This window comes from Bos indicus x Bos taurus, chromosome 11 (genome assembly GCF_003369695.1).
Source record: "Bos indicus x Bos taurus breed Angus x Brahman F1 hybrid chromosome 11, Bos_hybrid_MaternalHap_v2.0, whole genome shotgun sequence".
NCBI lineage: Eukaryota > Metazoa > Chordata > Mammalia > Artiodactyla > Bovidae > Bos > Bos indicus x Bos taurus.
Window position 1 is genome coordinate 26,899,123 of NC_040086.1, and position 20,648 is coordinate 26,919,770.

At 41.9% G+C, this 20,648-nt stretch overlaps 1 protein-coding gene across 2 annotated transcripts in view; it reads left to right on the forward strand.

The window, feature by feature from the left end:
* The window catches only part of CAMKMT (calmodulin-lysine N-methyltransferase), a 439,963-nt gene that overhangs the window by 414,443 nt on the left and 4,872 nt on the right, over positions 1-20,648 (forward strand). For both annotated transcript variants that reach the window (XM_027555153.1, XM_027555152.1), the window contains 2 exons: positions 7,004-7,067; positions 18,576-18,707. In XM_027555153.1, the coding sequence (XP_027410954.1) occupies positions 7,004-7,067; positions 18,576-18,707 (196 nt within the window). The remainder of the gene's footprint in view (positions 1-7,003; positions 7,068-18,575; positions 18,708-20,648) is intronic.

Here is a 20,648-nt window from a genome sequence, read left to right on the forward strand (position 1 = left end):
AATTATAAAATTCCATTTTATTGTTATGCAAATAATAATAGTAAAATCTGTCAGATGCTTGCCTTTTAAAAATAATTTACATTAGATATTTTGTCTTCCCTTTTGGCCCAATCTACTTATTGTTAATGAAAGTCTCATCCCTAAGTTACAGGATAAGTATGTATCAAACCTTAATAATGATTTCAACTAATCTTATGTATTTTCTTCATGTGTTGAATAACTATTTCAGCATTTGAGAAACATGACAATTCACAGTTTTTCCTGTTAAGAGTAAGATCTTATTTGTAGTTTTCTAATGATTTTTTAAATGACACTATGAATTTGAAAACACAAGTTCTGATTCTAAAGGAGTTCTCTTCTATTGATAAACCCAAACACAAGATCCGTAACCTAGAAAAGATTTTCCTTATGTGAGAGTTAAATGAATGGAATGTAATCTCCAGGAAGTCTTTATTTAAAATTATTATTATTTAATAAGATTTTTAGTGAGTAAACTTTCTGCCTAAGTCCCTGAAATTAGATTTGTTTTCTGTTTTCTCCAGAAAAACACTTCTCAGTGAAAATTAAATATTTTCTTCCATTCTTAGTTGAGTTTTTCATGGCCATTTAGTCTCTCTGCACCCAATTTCAGAAAGCCTTTTTTCCAGAAAAAGGGAGAACCAGATTTCTGACTAATCATTGATATTGTGTCTCAATATTACAGCCCTCATCTAATCAAAAATAAGGAGCTAAAACCTCACCATATGATTTGAGCAAGTAATTTAGTAAATGCCTTTCCTCACCAAATATGAGAAAGGATCCTCCAGGTTTCATTGCACAGATGAAGATAATGCTGGCAGGATTAGATCAGATTAAGTATGAAAGTCAGATCAGAGAGCAGCAGAGAGAGGGAAGGAGGGCAGGATCTTCTTGGAGATTTAGGCGAGGGTCGCCCACTGATGGGCTCTGATTATGTGGGGAAAGTCAGGTCCGGCCAAGAGATTTCAAGTTAAATGTGTCCTTTGCACAAATATCAAAACAGCCTGGCTTTGTCATACCTTGGGTTATGACACTCACACCATGTCATCCTATTTGTACCAGAGAGACAAGCCGAGGAAGTAAGATTCAAGCTCTTTTCTGATTAATGTTCTCAGGTTAAAAATAGCCACACAACATGTTTGAAAAATAGTCTTTTTTCCCCTAGCCAACAACAGGATCCCGTACAACCAACATACATAATGCATATTCAGTTAAGGCTTTCATTCCAAATACATAACAATAACATGATATAATATGTACATACATACACGCACATACCATATACATATACACACAGCTAGTAACTATTGAGAATTTATGTATTCAGATGAACCAAATACACCAAGTTTCATTTTATAAATGGTTTTTTTCTATGCATGAATTGTTTTTTTCCCCTCCTGGTGTCGTCAGTGCTGGAATGTCAGGCTGTTTATAATTTCCCATTTGTAAATGTGAAACATTAAGCTGCTCTCACTGCGATGCTGATATTATTTCCAAAAGAAATGCTTTGGAATGGTCTGTCTTCATACTCACAGAGATGGGTACGCTGTTTAGAAACTTAAAAATACAGTGATGTTCATAATATACATGTTGTGCCTATAGCAGGGAAGCCCAGGACTCCAAGAGTTCTTTATGTCTTGTAGGGTTGATGTTTCTCTGTCAGAGTTATTACACAGATGCTGCTTCTAGGGACAGGCAGGCAGGCAGACCAGGCTCTTTTTTTTTGAAGAATGTCACAGGAGGAAAAGAAAGCTCTCTTTAGTCACTACCTCTAAGATGAAACCTGAAATAGTCGGTGCCAGAAATAGGTGCCACACATAAATAGATGACGTTAAGTCTCACACCATCCTGAAGTCATTGTCAGTCAATGAGATCTGGATTAGGCCACAGGAATATGAAGCAAGAGTTGGAGTTCAAATATTAGGTACATGGATTAAATTCTTACTGAAGCATTTCCAGCAAGGGTGGCATTGTCTGATTCCCTGAATAGCTAACCAGTGGTCCCGCTTGATCCCATTTACATGAAAACAAGCTCTATTCACAAACCTATTCCAAACCCACATTGTGGTTCAAGTAAAATGCACATGATTACGAGTGGTGATATGTTTATGTTCTTAAATCATTCATATATTCATATATTTACATTCAAACATTCATAAACCTGTAGGCAATGGGGGGAATAACTTATTTCCCAGAAGAGACCGTCTCTTAGTTCACATCTAAATTTGGTAGCTCAACTAGATTATAAAATAAAGAGGCACACTGAAAGCTAGTCATTATTTCACCATTCAGCATTTTTGACAATGAAATATAGTTTCATGGTTCAACAGTTCCTAAGTAACTTGTAAAATGTCAACTTTGAAATAAACAGAAAGAAAAAAATCAAGGTAACAGTCATACCCGCAAAAGGATGCTGTTGACAAACATCAAAATATTAGAATATTTAACCGCAGGTGTAGAAAAAAACCCTCCTATTAAGTTCCTTGGTTGACTTGTTTAATGTTGAATTTAATATAAGTTCCTTTCTGCTGGAATGCAGTCCCCCCCTGTCCTTGCTGAGTTTAGAATAGCGAATGATTGTTAATTTTAAACCTGCCTTTCCAGACTTCTGTTCAGTCACAATGATCTGAGAGTCTGGTAGCAAGATGTTTTTTTTTATCCAATGAACAATTTCATTCAGTGTTTGGTGGCTTTCCAGTTTATTGTAGCTTTGCAAAAATAAAAATGATTCTGTAAATTTGAAGGAAAAAAAAAAAGAGTCCATACATGTGGCTTCTCTAAAGGCTTGCAGAGCAAGTCTAAAATGCCACCCTTAGCTGGACGCATGGAGCTCAGTCTGTAGGATGGTGAACCACATCTGCCTGCCTGCAGCCTGAGACTTCCCTTTTTGGGAAGAAATGCCGGAAGGTTCATCACCTCACTTGCTCTCCCAGCATTTTCACACTAGCTGTATACAGTGGATTGTTTCTATGTTCTATCATTTTTACTTTAAATGATGACAAGTTTGGGTTTTGTGAAGAAAAATAGTTTTTCTCAAAATAGGCTCTAGGATTTCTTTGTTTTTTTTTTTTTTTTTTTCCAGATGCTCTGATCATAGATCATTCTAAATCACAACTCATAGACTTTTCCACCTGAAAAGATCTTTAGCCCTCTCACCTCACACCTGAGGAAACTCAGTCCTGGAGAAGATGGACAGATTGTCAGAGATCTGGCACCTCAGGGGTGGCGCCACACGAGATTAGAATATGGCTGCCCCAGCAGTCAGTCGCTAAAGACCGAGAGAGGCTATTCGGTCTGCTGAAAGTTAAATCTAAAACAGTGAACTGGAGCACATTTCACCTTGAAAATTACACAGAGGTCTTCTTCTCTGAGAATGCTGGCAGAAATGTCTCCTTGTTCTCTGTACTAATTAATTTCCCTATGCCAGGAGATGAAGCTGCTCTGCGCTCTGCAGAAAACCCTGACTGATTCTAAGGGAGGCAATGAAAATGGCCTGGCACCTTTCCTTTGTCGTACAATCTATGATTCAGATCAATGGAACAAAGCAAGCGTTGATTCCACAAGTGAATTATAGAGAGGTGTGTGTGTGTGTGTGTGTGTGTGTGTTTAATGGCCAAACTAGACTGGTTGTCAATGTATTTTGATCAGTAACTGAAGGGAGAGTTGAAATGGTATCTTCATCCCAATCACTGACCCACTCAACCTTTTTTTAATAGATCCACTTAAGCTACTGCTGTTCTCTGAGCCCATTAGGACTTATTTAAGGGGTGAATTTTCAGGAGATTATGTATCACTCCCACTAAAGCACATTGAAATTGCTCATAGGATGTATCCTACAAAGTGTTATAAATTCTGCACCGGAGCTAACTAGAAATGTGAGCTTGCTTGGAATAAAGACCTATTAGAGAACTATAAGAATTACTTTTGGGAAATGTGACTTGGAGTGATGGAGTAGACAGAATTAGCTTTCAAATAACTGGGTTTTGAATGTGTGCTGTGTGTTAAGCTGCATTTTCTAGTGAGCTGTGATGTTAATATCTTTTTCACCATTGCCAATAGTAAATAGAAATAGTATTTTATAAGGCTATGTTTTTTTATTGAAGTATAGTTAATTTAAAATGTTTTCTTAGTTTCAAGTACACAGCAAAGTGATTTAGATACCTGGCAGGCTGCAGTCCATAGGGTCGCACAGAGTCCAACATGACTGAAGCAACTGAGCAGCATGTCTATATGTATGTATATATATATATATGCATTCTTTTTTCAGATTCTCTTCCATTATAGTTTATTACAGCCTTCTCTAGTGACTAAGATGGTAAAGAATCTGCCTGCAATGCAGGAGACCTGGGTTCAATCCCTGGATCAGGAAGATCCCCTGGAGGAGGGAATGGCTACCCACTCCAGTATTTTTGCCTGGAGAATTCTGTGGACAGAGGAGCCTGGCAGGCTGTCTCCATGGGGCTCGCAAAGAGTCAGACACTACTGAGCAGCTAACACTTTTCCTCTTTCGTAGGTTATTACATGATATAGAGTATAATTCCCTGTGCGACACATTGAGTCCTTGTTGTTCACCTACTTTATATATAGTAATATGTATATATTAATCCCAAACTCCTAATTTAGCTCCCCTTCCCCGTATAAGGTTATGTTTTAAGCTCAGCTTTTAAGTTGTTAATTATTTATCTCTTACCAACTCTTAGGATGCACGTGTATAAACTGGGAATGGTCTTTTGCTTAGTGCTATGTATCTCAACTAGCCAGGCCTCCTGTGGACTCAAGTAACTGATAGAGGTATTTAAATAGAATACTTAATTATTAACATATAAGGTAGTATTGTTGTTGCTTCCCTGGGCTCAGTGGTAAAGAATATACCTGCCAAGCAGGAGACATGGGTTTAGGAAAATCCTGGGTCAGGAAAATCCACTAAAGAAGGAAATGGCAACCCACTCCAGTATTCTAAAAGGAAATCTCATGGACAGAAGAGCCTGATGGGCTACAGTCCATGGGGTTGCAAAAGAGTTGGACACAGCTTATGACTAAACAACAGCAGCAAGATAGTATTAACTCACTAAAGAATAAGGTATAAAGTCCTGAAGAGAAAATTTCAAAACACTTAAATACAATTGGATTCCTTTCTTACTGGCCCTTCAGTTCAGCTCAGTTCAGTAGCTCAGTCCTGTCCGACACTTTGCGACCCCATGAATCTCAGCACACCAGGCCTTCCTGTCCATCACCAACTCCCGGAGTTCACTCAGACTCACGTCCAGCAAGTCAGTGATGCCATCCAGCATCTCATCCTCTGTCGTTCCCTTCTCCTTCTGCCCCCAATCCCTCCCAGCATCAGAGTCTTTTCCAATGAGTCAACTCTTCGCATGAGGTGGCCAAAGTACTGGATTTTAACCTTCAGCATCATTCCCTCCAAAGAAATCCCAGGGCTGATCTCCTTCAGAATGGACTGGTTGGATCTCCTTGCAGTCCAAGGGACTCTCAAGAGTCTTCTCCAACACCACAGTTCAAAAGCATCAATTCTTTGGCGTTCAGCTTTCTTCACAGTCCAACTCTCACATCCATACATGACCACAGGAAAAAACATAGCCTTGACTAGACGTACCTTACTGGTTATTAACCATTAATTAATATGACTAAAAGACAAACTTCTGTAGCATTCAAATTAGACGCATTTTGTGCTCTAAGATTTAAACGCATAGTTTTCTGGAACAGTAAGGAATTTTCCCATATAATAATCAGGTTATCCTGACTGATACATAGGTTTCCATTCTAGAGATGATTTCTAGTTTACCTTAAGAGGATTCTTTTTCCATTGCTCAAAGCAGCATTTTATAGAAGAAACTTCCACTAAGCATGTCATGGTGAAGCCCAAGTTCTGTCTTCTTGGAAATATTTCATAAGCTGCTCTCCCCACTCATCTTAAGTGAGAGAATTAGGAGAGAACCTGGTCTGGTAAAACATCCTGCCTGAATGCTGACTCCTCTGTAGCATGACCAGTGAAGGAGTATGTACAAACAGTTTTAGAGGCGTTAAAACTCACCCTGCGTAAGCCCTCCATTTCAAAGACTGTGTTGATCTGCTAGTAAAGTGAAAAGTGAAAGCTGTAGTCGCTCAGTCATGTCTGATTCTTTGCAACCCCATGGACTGTAGCCTGCCAGGCTCCTCTGTCCATGGAATTCTCCAGGCAAGGATACTGGAGTGGCTTGCCATTCCCTTCTCCAGGGGATCTTCCCAAACCAGGGATTGAGCCCAGGTCTCCTGCATTGCAGGTGGATTCTATACTGTCTGAGCCACCAGGGAAACCCAAAATATGAAGATGGAGGTACTGGGGATTGAACCCGGGATCTCATGCATGCTAAGCCTGTTTTCAACCACTGAGCCATACCCCCAGGCCTGCCAGTAAGGGAGTAAGTGAACTATTCACTGAGCACCTTCTCTGCGTGTAAGCTGGGCCAGAGCTGCTGCTGCTGCTGCTGCTGCTGCTAAGTCACTTCAGTCATGTCCAACCCTGTGCGACCCCATAGATGTCAGCCCACCAGGCAAAAACCATCACTACCTGAGGTCTTTTCTGTGGTCAGTGTGTAATAGGGCCAGTGGTTTGATTTTGAAGGATGGCCTCACAGCACCTCTGGTGGGCAGACGACCCATGTTTGCAGAGACAAGTGTTGGGAGAGCTTCATCTCTACCAGATGACTCCCCCAGACAGCAACTTAGAAACTTCCCATTGCACACTAGCACATGGTCCAGTCGTGTGTGAATTTTGGCCCATCACGTGTTGATGACTTGGCTTTGATTGGATAACCCTGACCACAGTATCTTTTTTATTATTTGTATTCTAGTGAGATAATTGAATGAAAGGAAACAATTTCTGTCTTTTAGTGTTGAGTAAACATATGTAATTAGCCTTGATCTCCACTAATATCATTAGACTTGAAAACCCAGTTTAATCTGGATTCTGCTCTCTTCTCAATGTCAGCCTGTTTCTGGACCAGTACAGAGCCAGCCTTGTTGATGCAATAAAGAGATTACTCCAGCCCAGGGTAAGTATGTTTCTATTTTCTCCTGAACACTGGCTTCAGAATAATTAGTCTGTGCACAAAGATGGAAAGAGTAATGGAATGGCAGGATTAATGTCATGTAATACTTTAATACTTATTATGTCCAACTTCAATTGAGTCTTCTGATCTATCAGATTCTTTCCTAATCATAACTAGGGAACTTCTTACCCTTGGCCTTCTGATAAGGAACACAGTGGGTAGTAAAATAAATGAAACCGCTTCAAAGATAGTGTGAGATTATTTTTATCAAAGAATTTCTTGAGTCTTTTCCTTTGATAACAATATCTTCATATTAAAGTAGAAGTATGATATTGAAAGTTTTCTGTTGACTTCTGTCATTTTAAATCCCTTCAATGGTAACCTTTGTCATTGGGTATTTATTTATTGCAAAAGAATATTTTTTTCTTTTTATTTCTGTTTCTATTAAAGAAAGGGACTTCAGATGAATCTATTAAAAGTTCTTTGCTTTAAAAGGAAACCATTATTTACATATTATAAACATTAGGTCACAATGAAGCCAAGCATGGCATACAATATTCTGTGCATTTTTACATTTATATATCCATTTATGCCTGTGAGTAAATTACAGAGTTTGTATCCACTCTTATTTTGCTGGGCTGTTATACTAAGCTAGGAGGTCCTGCAGCCTAAACAGAGAGTTAATATACATCTATTTAAAGAAAGAAAACAAGTTTAAAGCTCATACATTAAAAAAAAAATCTTATAACTATGTAAGACTCTTGCTGTGCCATAGGAACTTAACAGTGTTAATGTAGCCTAAGACAGAAACTCAACATTTATCTGAGAAAGGACTATAGTGTGTGTGTGTTTATGTGTGAAGTATTTTCTAAAGTTTTGTCTTTTCTTTTAAAAAAGAAGGTTTGCTCTAGTCTTCTGACCTCAGTGAGACTTATCAGCTAATACCTTTCAATCTTTCTCTTATATCTTTTCTACATTGAAGATTCCCAGAGCAATTTGATAATCATCCTTTGCTGTACACTGTGCTTTTTATTTTGTTATCTCTATATAACTCAGAAACTTTAGGCCTCTCAGAGGAGTAACCACAGCTTTGTAAGTGGTAATCAATTAAATTAAATTGGCTTCTCAATTCCCCCTGTGAGGTGGGGAGCAGCTCTAGAGGTAAGGAAGGGGCACACTCCAAGCCGTTGATGACAGCTGTCGTGGTTGAGTGAGCAGCCCAAGTTGAGGGCAGAAGAAGGAATTGGGGGCCTCTTCATCTCCCTGTTAGCCTTGGGTGATTCTCATGAGAATTTGCAAGATCAGGATTTTCAGAAAGGACACTGAGATTCTTGGATATAAGGCTTCTGAGAAGATCTATCATGCAAAAACACAATGCTTTCAAAGACTCCTGGATCTCACAGTGCACAGTACTTCACTCATCACCAACACCCCCTTCAGAGCCTATTTGTGACAAATACTCCATTTTGCTGGTTCCAAATAGGAAAAGGAGTACGTCAAGGCTGTATATTGTCACCTTGCTTATCTAACTTATATACAGAGTACATCATGAGAAACACTGGGCTGGATGAAGCACAAGCTGGAATCAAGATGGCCAGGAGAAATATCAATAACCTCAGATATGCAGATGACACCATCCTCATGGCAGAAAGTGAAGAACAACTAAAGAGCCTCTCGATGAAAGTGAAAGAGAATGAAAAAGTTGGTTTAAAGCTCAACATTCAGAAAACGAAGATCATGGCATCCGGTCCCATCACTTCATGGCAAATAGATGGGGAAATAGTGGAAACAGTGGCTGACTTTATTTTTTGGGGCTCCAAAATCACTACAGATGGTGATTGCAGCCATGAAATTAAAAGACGCTTACTCCTTGGAAAGAAAGTTATGACCAACCTAGATAGCATATTCAAAAGCAGAGACATTACTTTGTCAACAAAGGTCCGTCTAGTCAAGGCTATGGTTTTTCCAGTAGTCATGTATGGATGTGAGAATTGGACTATAAAGAAAGCTAAGCACCGAAGAATTGATGCTTTTGAACTGTAGTTTTGGAGAAGACTCTTGAGAGTCCCTTGGACTGCAAGGAGATCCAACTAGTCCATCCTAAAGGAGATCAGTCCTGGGTATTCATTGGAAGGACTGACGTTGAAGCTGAAATTCCAGTACTTTGGCCACCTAATGTGAAGAGCTGACTCATTTGAAAAGATCCTGATGTTGGGAAAGATTGAGGGCAGGAAGAGAAGGGGACAACAGAGGATGAGATGGTTAGATGGCATCACCAACTCAATGGACATGAGTTTGGGTGAACTCCGGGAGTTGGTGATGGACAGGGAGGCCTGGTGTGCTGCAGTTCATGGGGTCACAAAGAGTCGGACACGACTGAGCGACTGAACTGAACTGAACTCCATTTTGTAGCAGATTTGCCTGGTTTATGTAGAAAGTGAAAGTGAAGTTGCTCAGTTGTGTCCAGTTCTTTGCGACCCCATGGACTGTAGCCTACCAGGCTCTTCCATCCATGGAATTTTCCAAGCAAGAGTACTGGAGTGGGTTACCATTTCCTTTTCCAGAGAATCTTCCTGACCCAGGGGTCGAACCCAGGTCTCCCGCATTGCAGGCAGACGCTTTCCCATCTGAGCCACCAGGGAAGCTCGGCAGAAGAAGGAATTACATAGTTTACATAGGATTCATAGGTTTACGTAGGATCTACTGTAAATCATTCACATGATTTACAATAGAAAACTGCCCAAGCTATGAATAGACCTAAGTGGAGATTGAACTGGAACATCTAGTAGCTCTCCTGTACCCTCTATTAAACTCTGAATGATGCTCCTCCTTGTCTGAAGTATGGCTCCACACAGCAGCCTCCTCAGAGGACAGCAGCACTCCTACTGAAGCAGATGCTCACCCTTAACTGGGAGGATAAGACCCAGCCCTAGAGTGGATGGTGCTTACTTATGCTCTGTGTAGAGCTGGGGAAGCCGAATCAAAGGGGCCTGCATCATGGGCTTCCCTGGTGGCTCAGTGGTAAAGAATCCACTTGCCAGTGCAGGAGACATGGGTTTGATCCCTGGCCCATGAAGATCCTACGTGCCACAGAGAAACTAAGTCCACGTGCCGCAACTATTGAGCCTGTGCTCTAGAGCCTGGGAGCTGCAGGTACTGAACCCATGCTCCGCAACAGGAGAAGCCACCAGTGAGAAGCCAGTGCATTGCAACTGGAGAGTAACCCCCACTCTCTGCAACTAGAGAAAAGCCCATGCAGCAACAAAGACCCAGCACAGCAAAAAAATAAATAAATAAACAAATAAATATTCTTAAACATCTAACTTAATTAAAACAAAAACAAAGGGGGCCACATCAAAATGCAGCATAAGAAATGAGAGCAGGGGCCCTCACTCAGGCCCCTCCTGTCCTGCAGCACTGCTTGGACTGACAAGTATTCCAGCCTAAGAGGGCAGGAGTCCACCATAAGGGGGAAAATCCCAGTCATAGATGGTACATGGACATACTGAAGTTCCCACCCAGGAATCTCACTCCACTGAGAGGTCTGGGGTGGCAGGGCCTTTGCACTCCTGGGAACGCTACCCAGATGGACCCAGGAAGGGCCACAGGGACTCAGAAGAGAGCCACAGTAGCTCTGTCTCCCATGCCAGGGGACTGGAAGGGTGCCCAAAACATGGGGGCACCTGGAGAAAAACTGCTCTTCTCCTTGCCTCTCAGGCCTGCTGTCCTACTTCCAAAGGACGTCCCCCCACCCCTCACTGAGTGTGTATGTCGTGGACATCACAGTCCAAGACCAAGATAACATTAAAGGCTTTATCCCATAACAATTAGAGCTGCTTTTAATGGTTTCTTGAGCCCAGTCCACTCTTCCATGGTTTTGTGGCCCAGAGGCTGAAGGTACTGGAAAAGGCCCACAGAGAAACAGATAGGACAGCTGCACTGGTGGGTCCTGAGCTCTTAGTAATTCAAGGGCTCAGCAGACTCAGTGGAGATGAAACAAGTCCTCAGGGTGCTCAGCCAAAGCTGCACTTTGGCCAAACACTTTGAATTCACAGGTGGGCCCCAGTTTCCAAGGGTAAAGTATTAGTAGATAGACCCAGAAATGTCTGTGTACAAAACCCAATTTGTTCTTACTATTGAGCCACTTACTAGATTCATCTCTCAGAGCCTCAGTTTCTCATCTGTAAAATGAGGAAAAAACAAGTCAGTGCATTGGAAGCTTTAGCACATAACTGACTCTGAATGAGTATGTGTTCAGTCTTGCAGCCTTGAAGAACTAGAGGGACTTCCCAGCCATGATGGGTATAGAATACACAGGGCTGTTTTCAAAAACTGTCCTCAGAGAAATGCTTGGCAGAAGGGGAAATTTTTTTTTTCTTGAACTTGGACTTGGATGATGTCTACACATAACTAGGCCTGCTGCATCTCCCTGTACCCACGTCCTACTTGCCTGCTGCAGGCTCTGCAGAAGGTCCGGAGGATTGTCTACCTGGATGAAGATGACACTTTTTACTACAGGCGCCCCCATCAAGTGAGGGGAGAGAAATTCCTACTAGATGGCCAGGATTAAATCATTGCAACATGGAGATTCAAGTGTCAACCTGTGTGAAGAAATGGATTCTGCCATTATTGGGGAGTGTGATTCCTTGAGTTCTAGCTAAGGCAAATCTGCTGTCTGGAGTCAGAGGATCCAGAAGCAAAGAAAGTAGGTGGAGGGGAGGAGTTTCCCTGCTTTTCAGTTTTTATAATGGGGGTCATAAATGAGGGGATACAGGCCCCCAGAGAGAGCTTAGCCACCAGAGTGGGTTCCTGGCTTGACCCAGGAGCAGTGTCAAATCACAGAGCTAAGCCTGGATCCTTGGGCAGACAGGCACCTATGCCTGGAAAGTCATTACAGGAAGCCCCAAACGTCAGCAAGAAATGATCATTGCTTGCTCCAAATGGATTCTTCTGCTTACTGGTTGAGAGAAGCTATAAAAACATCTGACCCCTGCCAGAATGCTACAGGAACTCTCTAGCAGACTTAAAAGATGACAAGAAAAGATTTTAAGAAGAAATGACAGTGTTAGATGATCAGTCATGTCCGATTCTTTGCAACCCCATGGACTCCTCTGTCCATGGAATTCTCTAGGCAAGAATACTGGAGTGACTTGCCATTCCCTTCTCCAGGGGATCTCCTCAACCCAGGGATCAAACCCAGATCTCCTGCATTATAGGTGGATTCTTTAGTGTCTCAGCCACCAGGGAATCAGCAAGTGTTACTCATTCCAAGAAGCAACAGGTATCTTTCCTCCCCCACCTCTTTCCCTCTGGTGAGAGGCTTCTTGTTGCTGATGAGTCATAGCTGAGCCCTTAATACTGTGTTCCTTAAAGACCATCAGCCATGTCTGATATAACAGGACCCAGATGTAATTTAAAATACAGCCACAGCAGCCTACAAGTTGAACTTTGGTCCGAAAGTGACAACCAACGAGTGACACCTACTGATATTCCTGTGAAATGGCTTTGGGGGCAGGGAGGGAAGCCAAGCCAGTTGGACAGTGTGAATTTACTCAGGACTATGAGGAGATGGTTGGGGATGCAGTATGGACAGATCTCCAGCTTATCATCACTGCTCACCATCGTCAAGAATTCAAAAATATCCTTTGGAACTCATTTAACCTTCTTTAGAAACTGGCCCTAAATAACTGCCAAATTCCTAGAGTCCTGACTGCACGTAAGCCATGCTATAGAAGTAAATCATGGACTCTCATTTTAGAAAAGCAGTTTCTTTTTTTTTTTTTTTTCTTTGACTGCCCTGGGTCTTAGTTACGGCATATGGGATCTTTTAGCTGGGGCATATAGGATCTAGTTCCCTGACCAGGGATTGAACCTGGGCCCTCTACACTGGGACCACAGAGCCTTAACCACTGGACCACCAGGGAAGTCTTAAGCAGTTTCTTTTTACTGACATATTTTACCATCTTTTTTTTTTTTAATCTAGCATCTCTGCAACCATCTGTATAAACCTCTGTTTTTGCTTATCTCAGGGAAATGCCTCGTGAGTATGGGTTCAGTGGCATGAACTGAGATGGTGCTGTAAGAGCTTTGGGTTCGGTTCCTGTTTGCTGGGTCAGAGGCCCAACAAAGCTTCCCCTGTCTTCGATGAGAAGCTGTGTTCGGCCAAACCCGGCTCTTCTGGTTGTAGGAGCAGAGAATCCCCAGACGATTTTTAAGACCCTGAATTCAGGGGCCTATCCCTTAGAAGTTCTTTTTGGAAGTCCACCCAGGTGTTTATCCAGCATGTGCAGTGCTGAGTCTCTGCCCCTGAGGAATTTAGAATGTGGTCATGGAGACCTCACACACATAGCTGGAACTACAATGGACAGTGCAGAATGGCTTATAACAGCCCAGCGCTCGATCATATAGAGCCTGGTGCTGCTTTTGTTTGTTGTGTGAATCTTTCTAATTGACACCTTCCATAGAATGTGAGATCCTTAAAGGACTGAACTCTGTCTTGAGTCAACAAACCTTTGTTGAGCAACTGCTCTCTGCCTAGCACTGTGCTGGGACTGTGGGGTATGAATAAGAATAACCAGCACTATAAAGAATCTCACTGTATAGCAGGGAAGATTAATGCACAACTCCTAGGAATTACAATGCAATAGTCTAGGTACTGGAATGCAGCACAAAGAATAGCTAATTGCCTGAGGAAGAGTTCCCTAGAGGCAGGAGTAGTGACTTCCGTTGATCAGTAAGAAGGCCATTCTGAGCCTCAGTAGAAGGGGACTAGAAAGTAGCATCCCTGGTGGAAAGAATAGAACTCACAGGTGGGGAGTACGAAAGAGCATGTGGAGTTCGCAGGAGTTTGCTCTGATTGGAGTTTAGGAGTGTCTGTTACACTGGGGGAGGGGCGGGAGATGAGTTAGTTTGGGTACCACTTTAAGACAGGCTGAGAACATGATGTTGGAGAGACTAGACTTTATGGGTAATAGCCATTGAAAGTTTTTGAGCAGTGATATAGTCGGACGTGGGTCCAAGAAAGATCACTCTGGCCAGCATAAAAGCTGGTTTCGAAATAAGAAAGAGATTGAAAGCAGCAAGGCTCTTCATGGGTCCACCGTGAACCAACTTCTACCTAAAACTGTACAGTTAGGAGCCAGTGAAGACCTAAAGGTGGAGAAGAGGGAACTGGATGGGTATTCACCAAGAGGTTCATTCAGCAAACATTTCTGGACTGCTCCTTGGGGATAAAATAAGATACAATGGTTTTAAAAGGCAACGTCATGATTTCCTGATTTCCAGTTTCATTTTGAAGGTGAAGGGTATGGAAGTATTTGGTACTTAATAGGTACTCAGCTGTGCGTGTGAGAGAGAGAAAGAAAGAGAGAGATGGATGAATAGTGCCCTGGGAAGGGTAGAGGTTTAGGCCAACGTCTATTGAATTCCATTTTAGACAGAATGGGTTAAAGATACTTTCGGAACATCCCCATGGAGGGCTCTATCTAGTAGGCACCTGAAAACCCAGGTATGTGAACTGGACAATGGTGACTGCTGCAGCTGTGTACTTGGGAGTTTGTAATGCATAAGTGAGAGTTGAAGATGTGGACTTCAGCACAATTGCCTGGAGCTGTATAAAACATAAAGAAAAAGCAGACAGAGTCCTGGGGACTACTGACAATGAAAAGGCAGGTGATAAAAAGAAGCCAGGGTTGGACTGACTGACGAGAGAAATGTTGGGGAGGAAGCAGGCGAAGGCCGCATCTCAGAAACCAGATGAAGACATGGCTAGAAAATAAATTTAAGCCTACACATGTAATCGATAGCTAATGGTGGATCACCTGGAAATGAAAAAGTGTAGCCTGTTCTTTGCAAAATAAGTCTGAAGAAGACTTATGTTTTCCAGAAGTGCACATCCTTTACTCTATGAGTATAGATTGCTAAGTCACTTCAGTCGTGTCCGACCCTGTGCAACCCCATAGACGGCAGCCCACCAGGCTCCCCCGTCCCTGGGACTCTCCAGGCAAGAACACTGGAGTGGGTTGCCATTTCCTTCTCCAATGCATGAAAGTGGAAAGTGAAAGGGAAGTCACTCAGTCGTGTCCGACTCTTCACGACCCCATGGACTGCAGCCCACCAGGCTCCTCCATCCATGGGATTTTCCAGGCAAGAGCACTGGAGTGGGGTGCCGTCACCTTCTCCATGAGTATAGATTAGTCTAGCAGAATAACAACAACTGAGCTTACAGTGTAAACAAGATCATTGTTGTTTTGTGGAACTCCTCTCCAGGGATAAATGAATTCTCTCAAATTTCTGTTCATCAGTCTAAATTTTACATTCAATTGAGTGTTCAATCAGAGTTTAAAATGATTCTGTGACTGTGAATGCTTAGAAAGTTGTGCTTTGGTAAACTGAAAATAATTTTTCTAAAATAATGGGCTAATTTGAAATCTATGTTCTTTTTCTTGGTTTGATTTTTGAAGCCTAAATTGTGAGGCATATTCCACTGACTGTAACAAAGTGTCCTGCTCCACTGGAGATATGGTGGGGGGGGGCGGGCTTCTGAAACCATTCATTATTGGGGAGAGGCTGGCACTCAGTAGGGCAAACAGTGGATGCTACTGAATGAATGGATGATGTCCTATTGTCCCTCCTAAACATTAATCCACATCTCAAAGGTGTCAGCGTTCAACGAAATGAAAAAGAAAACATTTTGAAACTCATAACTGAGTAATTAGAGATTAAAACTACAGCTTGCTCTTTCTCTTTCTTGTGGGGACAGTATTGTGCACAGAAAGCTGCCCTCTGAAATCCCATTAGAGCCACTGACTCTGTAAAAGCTTCTTGGAGAAAATCTTTTCTAAAGAATGAACGTTAGAATGTGGCCTTCGAATTCCCAGAGACTTGTATTTTTCAGATTATTCAACGTCTGGATTTAGCTTATTCTTTCAGCAAATATTGATCGTCTTTTCTATGCTAGGCACTGAGAAAATGTAGTGAATGAAACATTAGAAGATCCCATTTTCCTGGAGTATACATTCTAGCCAGAGGAGAAAGGCAATAACAAATAAGGATGTGATGTGTGTCAGTGGTGCTGAGGGCTAAGGATACACACAGAGCAGCGAGAGGGGGTGGGGAGGGTGGCTATTCTAGGTGCAGTGGGTGTGGAAGGACAGGTAAACTGAGACACAAGCTCAGCTGCAATCCCCTTACAGCTCACCCCAACCAGCAGAGGGCTGGGGTGAGGGCAGAGGTGTGTTTTGTGAATGCAAACATCAACCCAACCACAACCCCTTAGTCCTTAAACATTATGATATATAATTTAGATAACAGCTGTCAAAAATCAACTCTTTGATTATAATGGTAAGACAGGTGACTTTAAAATAAAACCACTTCCATTATTCAAAAATCCAGAATGACAATCAGCTCTTAGAAAGGACTAAAATGACCTACTAGTGCTCCTCCTTTTTTTTTCCCCATGGAGACTTTTGCTCCCCTGCTGAGACCATGTATTATATCTAGTTTCACATCAAAATGAATTTTTGCTGCTAAGTTTGAAAACCGCCTGAAAATAGCAATTAATATTGGAAAAGCTGACAGAACCTTGAGTGTAGTGGCATGATTGGTGCTGCTATAATTATGTGCCTGAGTGTATACATGTCTATGTAAACACAGTATGAAAACACACTTGATGTCCAGGACAGTGGATCAGTGCGTTTTCTTGCAGCTAAATGAGGGGAAGAGAGAAGGAGAGGAAGTTGGTAGAATCTTTATAGCACCATCAGGTGGTGTAGATGCTCCTAGTCTTTCTTACATCTATACAAACTTTTCTGAAATTATTTTCACACTCATTGCCTCATTTGATCCTCACAACTTGCTGGGGGTGGGGGGAGGCAAGGGAGGTTTTATTCTTCCCATTTAATGGATGAGAAAACTCAGTGAGTCAGCTAGGATAACTTGAGTCTCTTATCTGAAAAATGAGGAGATTGGACTCATGTCATCTCCAAGGTGTCTCCTAGGTCAATAGTTCTATGACTTTTTCCCCTGATTTTCCTGAGGTGACACCGCTGTCTAATGGTAGAGATCCCCTTTTAAGTCCAAACCCCTTTCTGCCACACATTTCCTCCTCTTAGTCTTCAAACCCTTTACAGCATGTTTAATCATCTGTAAAATGTAATGTCTACTGTACACAGTTGTTGAGAAAATTGTTGAGGGGATTAGAGGGAAGGCTCGTGAAGCACCTAGCAAAGTGGTCGCTTGTATTACTATTGCCATCACTATGACTAATACGAAGGGAGTGTTGTATAATGGAAAGAGCATTGGCATTGGGAGTCAGGTCAGTTTCTAGTCACTTACTGATGTGTCATCTTGGACAATGAGCTAACCTTTCTGAGCATCCTCTAGAGTGGAGCTGAAAATCCCTATCTTGATGGGTCATTTGAAGACTAAAGGAGAGGATGTGCATAGAGCACCAGCCCCAGTGTCTGCCATGTCCCTGATACTCAATAGACAGTTGGCAGGTATGAACGATAAAGCAACTTTCAAAAGAAACTGGGATATATTTTCATAATTCTCTCAAAACCTGAAGTGGTATTTCCTAGAGATAATGTATAACCTTGAAATTAACAGAAGCATAGTCATCTTTTGAACAAATAAAAGGAAAAAGACTATTCTGAAGTTTAGTCATTCTGTGCACATCTCAAAGGGAGAAGGAAAATTCACGTGCAGCCAGTAGTTAGTAAATATTCGTTGTGGAGTTTCAGAGGGTCTTCTGAAATCTGGTATATATTTTGATCAAGTCTCCCCACGCTCCCCACTACAACCATCAGATAGGGTTGTGCAGTTTATTTAGAAAAGCTTACTAGCCCTCATTGTACCACTTTCTTTGAAAAGTAACCACTTGGATAACTGTGAGGAACTGCTTTGCCATAACGATGACCCTTACGAGGGATCCAGTAGAGTTGGAAATCAAGATCCTAAAGTTCTGTCTCTGGCAGTATGGTCACAGAAAAGGCTGGTGGCAGAACTGAAATGGATTGTGGTTACCCGTCTCTGTGGAGGATTTCTCGGTACTGAATTTCCAGGGCACAATAAACTAACATTTACAGGCATCTGTGGCCACATGCTCTGGAGCTGTGTTGCGGATGTGTTGGCAGCTGCTAAGGAGTTGCAAGGTGGGTAACACTGCCCTGGACCTGTTATTCTAAAATCTAGTCGATGATTTAAACCACTGGACCCAAGAGAGGTATGTATCGTACAAAAGACCAACGTCGAGTCCCATATTATTTATTACATGCATTGTTTGAAGGTGATAAAACATAGCACTGGACATTTAAATACGACATTTTTCTCTTATTTGATGTCTATCTATCCTGGAAATGAGTCCCACTGTGTCTGCCCATCCTTGGTGGATATCTCAAGACAATTGAGTTTTCTACCTGAGAGCTGTACACTAAATGTTTTCACCAATGTCTGTTATGTTTGGTTGTCTTCCAGTTTTACAATGTGTGAATTTCCTTTTTAATGTTCTAGGGGAAAGCAATGGTATTCGCCCCACGCCGAGGGAATACTTTAAACCAGTTTTGCAATCTAGCTGAAAAAGCTGGTTTCTCTATCCAAAGACATGAAAATTATGATGAACACATTTCAAACTTCCACTCCAAGGTTAGTTTTCTGCTTGTGTTAGATAACACTTTAATCCGCATTGCATTTTGAAGAGATCATGGTCTTTTTGGCAGGTAACCTAAATATTTGATTAAAGGACTCCTTAGGTGTGCTGCTTCTGAACAGCTATTTGTATCTGGTTATTTTGTGTGGCAAAGCCATCTTTTATCTTTGCATGTCTAGAAGGATTTTACAGAAACCATTCCTGTTTACTCCTTTCTCTGAAACTAACTAATCTCTTCATTCATAATAGACTGATTTGTAGGATGCAGGGGAGGTGGCATAGAATGAATGATAAACAAGCATTTATATTTTAATGAAAAAACCTTCAGCTTTTAAGTAGGTTAAATGCTTAGCTGCAACTGAAATAAATAGAAGGTGAATGTCTAATTGTATCATGTTAGACTGTAAATCTTTATCTCCACTTGCTTTATGGTTGGGTCAGTTGGCAGTTTGAGACTGTTAAATCTCACAGAATTTCACAGTTGTGGGGTTACATGTCAGATCGAGGCGCTACAAGATTTAGGTCAAAAGCACTTATCTGAGAGTGATTTCTAAGCTTCCTTACATAAAGCAATGTTATCAGCCTTTTTTATTATTTATAGGTATAGAGCAATATAGGACACTGAGAGGCTAGCGTTCCACTGAAAACTTTTTAGGAATCTCACATTTGCTAATACATATCACAGTTACTCGTAAAACATGGATTTCTTCTGTAATTTCGTACCTTACAGAAATCTCCCTTCTCTGAGCTAGGCTGACCTTCGCAACAGACTTTGACTTGTCAATTTTGCAAGTCATGACCGCAGAAAAGTAAAGGCCTGACCTTATTTTTCTCCTGGGAAAATGTGTATAGCATTCTTTATTACCCAGGACTATGATATAATGTAGAAGTGTGCTGACTTTTGAAAAATTATATGCAAAGTGAATCTGATCTTCTAAGCAGTAGAAAGGAAATCTTCACTTTCTGGAAATGGGTTCATTTCTTTGGGTCTCCAGGGCTCCATTTAAGTTCCTGAGCCGTAGGGGAGCGGGGGTTGGGGCTGGGGTGGGGGGGTGGGTATGTTGGTTTGTGAACTGAAAGGGTTAAATCACTTCCTCTCACTGGTGGAATCAGGCCCTCTGCTTACAATTAGAAAATAAAAACTAAGTGGCATGTTATGCAAATCTTACCTACCTCTAGAATGATGTTCTTTTTTCAACTCCTCTCCAGAACAAAAGGAATGGCTTTGAAGGCTTTTACCTGGTCCAGGAAGTGTCTCTCCTGGCCCCCTGGGCTCTTCTACCCAAAGGGATAAAAATGGCCTTCTCTCCAGGGTGAGGCTAGAGCTACAGGGCCCAGCTGACAGCTGCTTCACAACCTGTCATTCACTTTCCCCCTTAACCAAAGGACAAATGCTGTTAGTTTCTAAGTCATAGCTCAGGAGAGCAAATGCCCCAGGTTTCTCCACCAGCAGAAAATTTCATTATACCTAACCCTCTGTCACTTCTCTGCAAAATCTGAAGTGTGTTAGAACATGCCAGGCATCCAGGTCCTCGGTGGCCACCTGTCCTTTGTCTAGAGCTTTAGATTGTCAGCACCTAGTGGGCAACAACCTCCTGTTTTTATTTCCAATGTTAGTAGCCTGCTAATCATGGCCTGTTTATCCACAGGGTCACAAAGAGTCGGACTCAACTTAGCAACTAAAGGACAACAAAACATGCCTAGATTTATACTGTGCACCCCCAGTTCAGTTCAGTCACTCAGTCCTGTCCAACTCTTTGCGAGCCCATGGACTGCAGCACGTAGGCTTCCCTGTCCATCACCAACTCGCAGAGCTTACTCAAACTCATGTCCATTGACTCAGTGATGTCATCCAACCATCTCATCCTCTGTCGACCCCTTCTCCTCCTGCCTTCAATCTTTCCCAGCATCAGGGTCTTTTCTAATGAGTCAGCTTT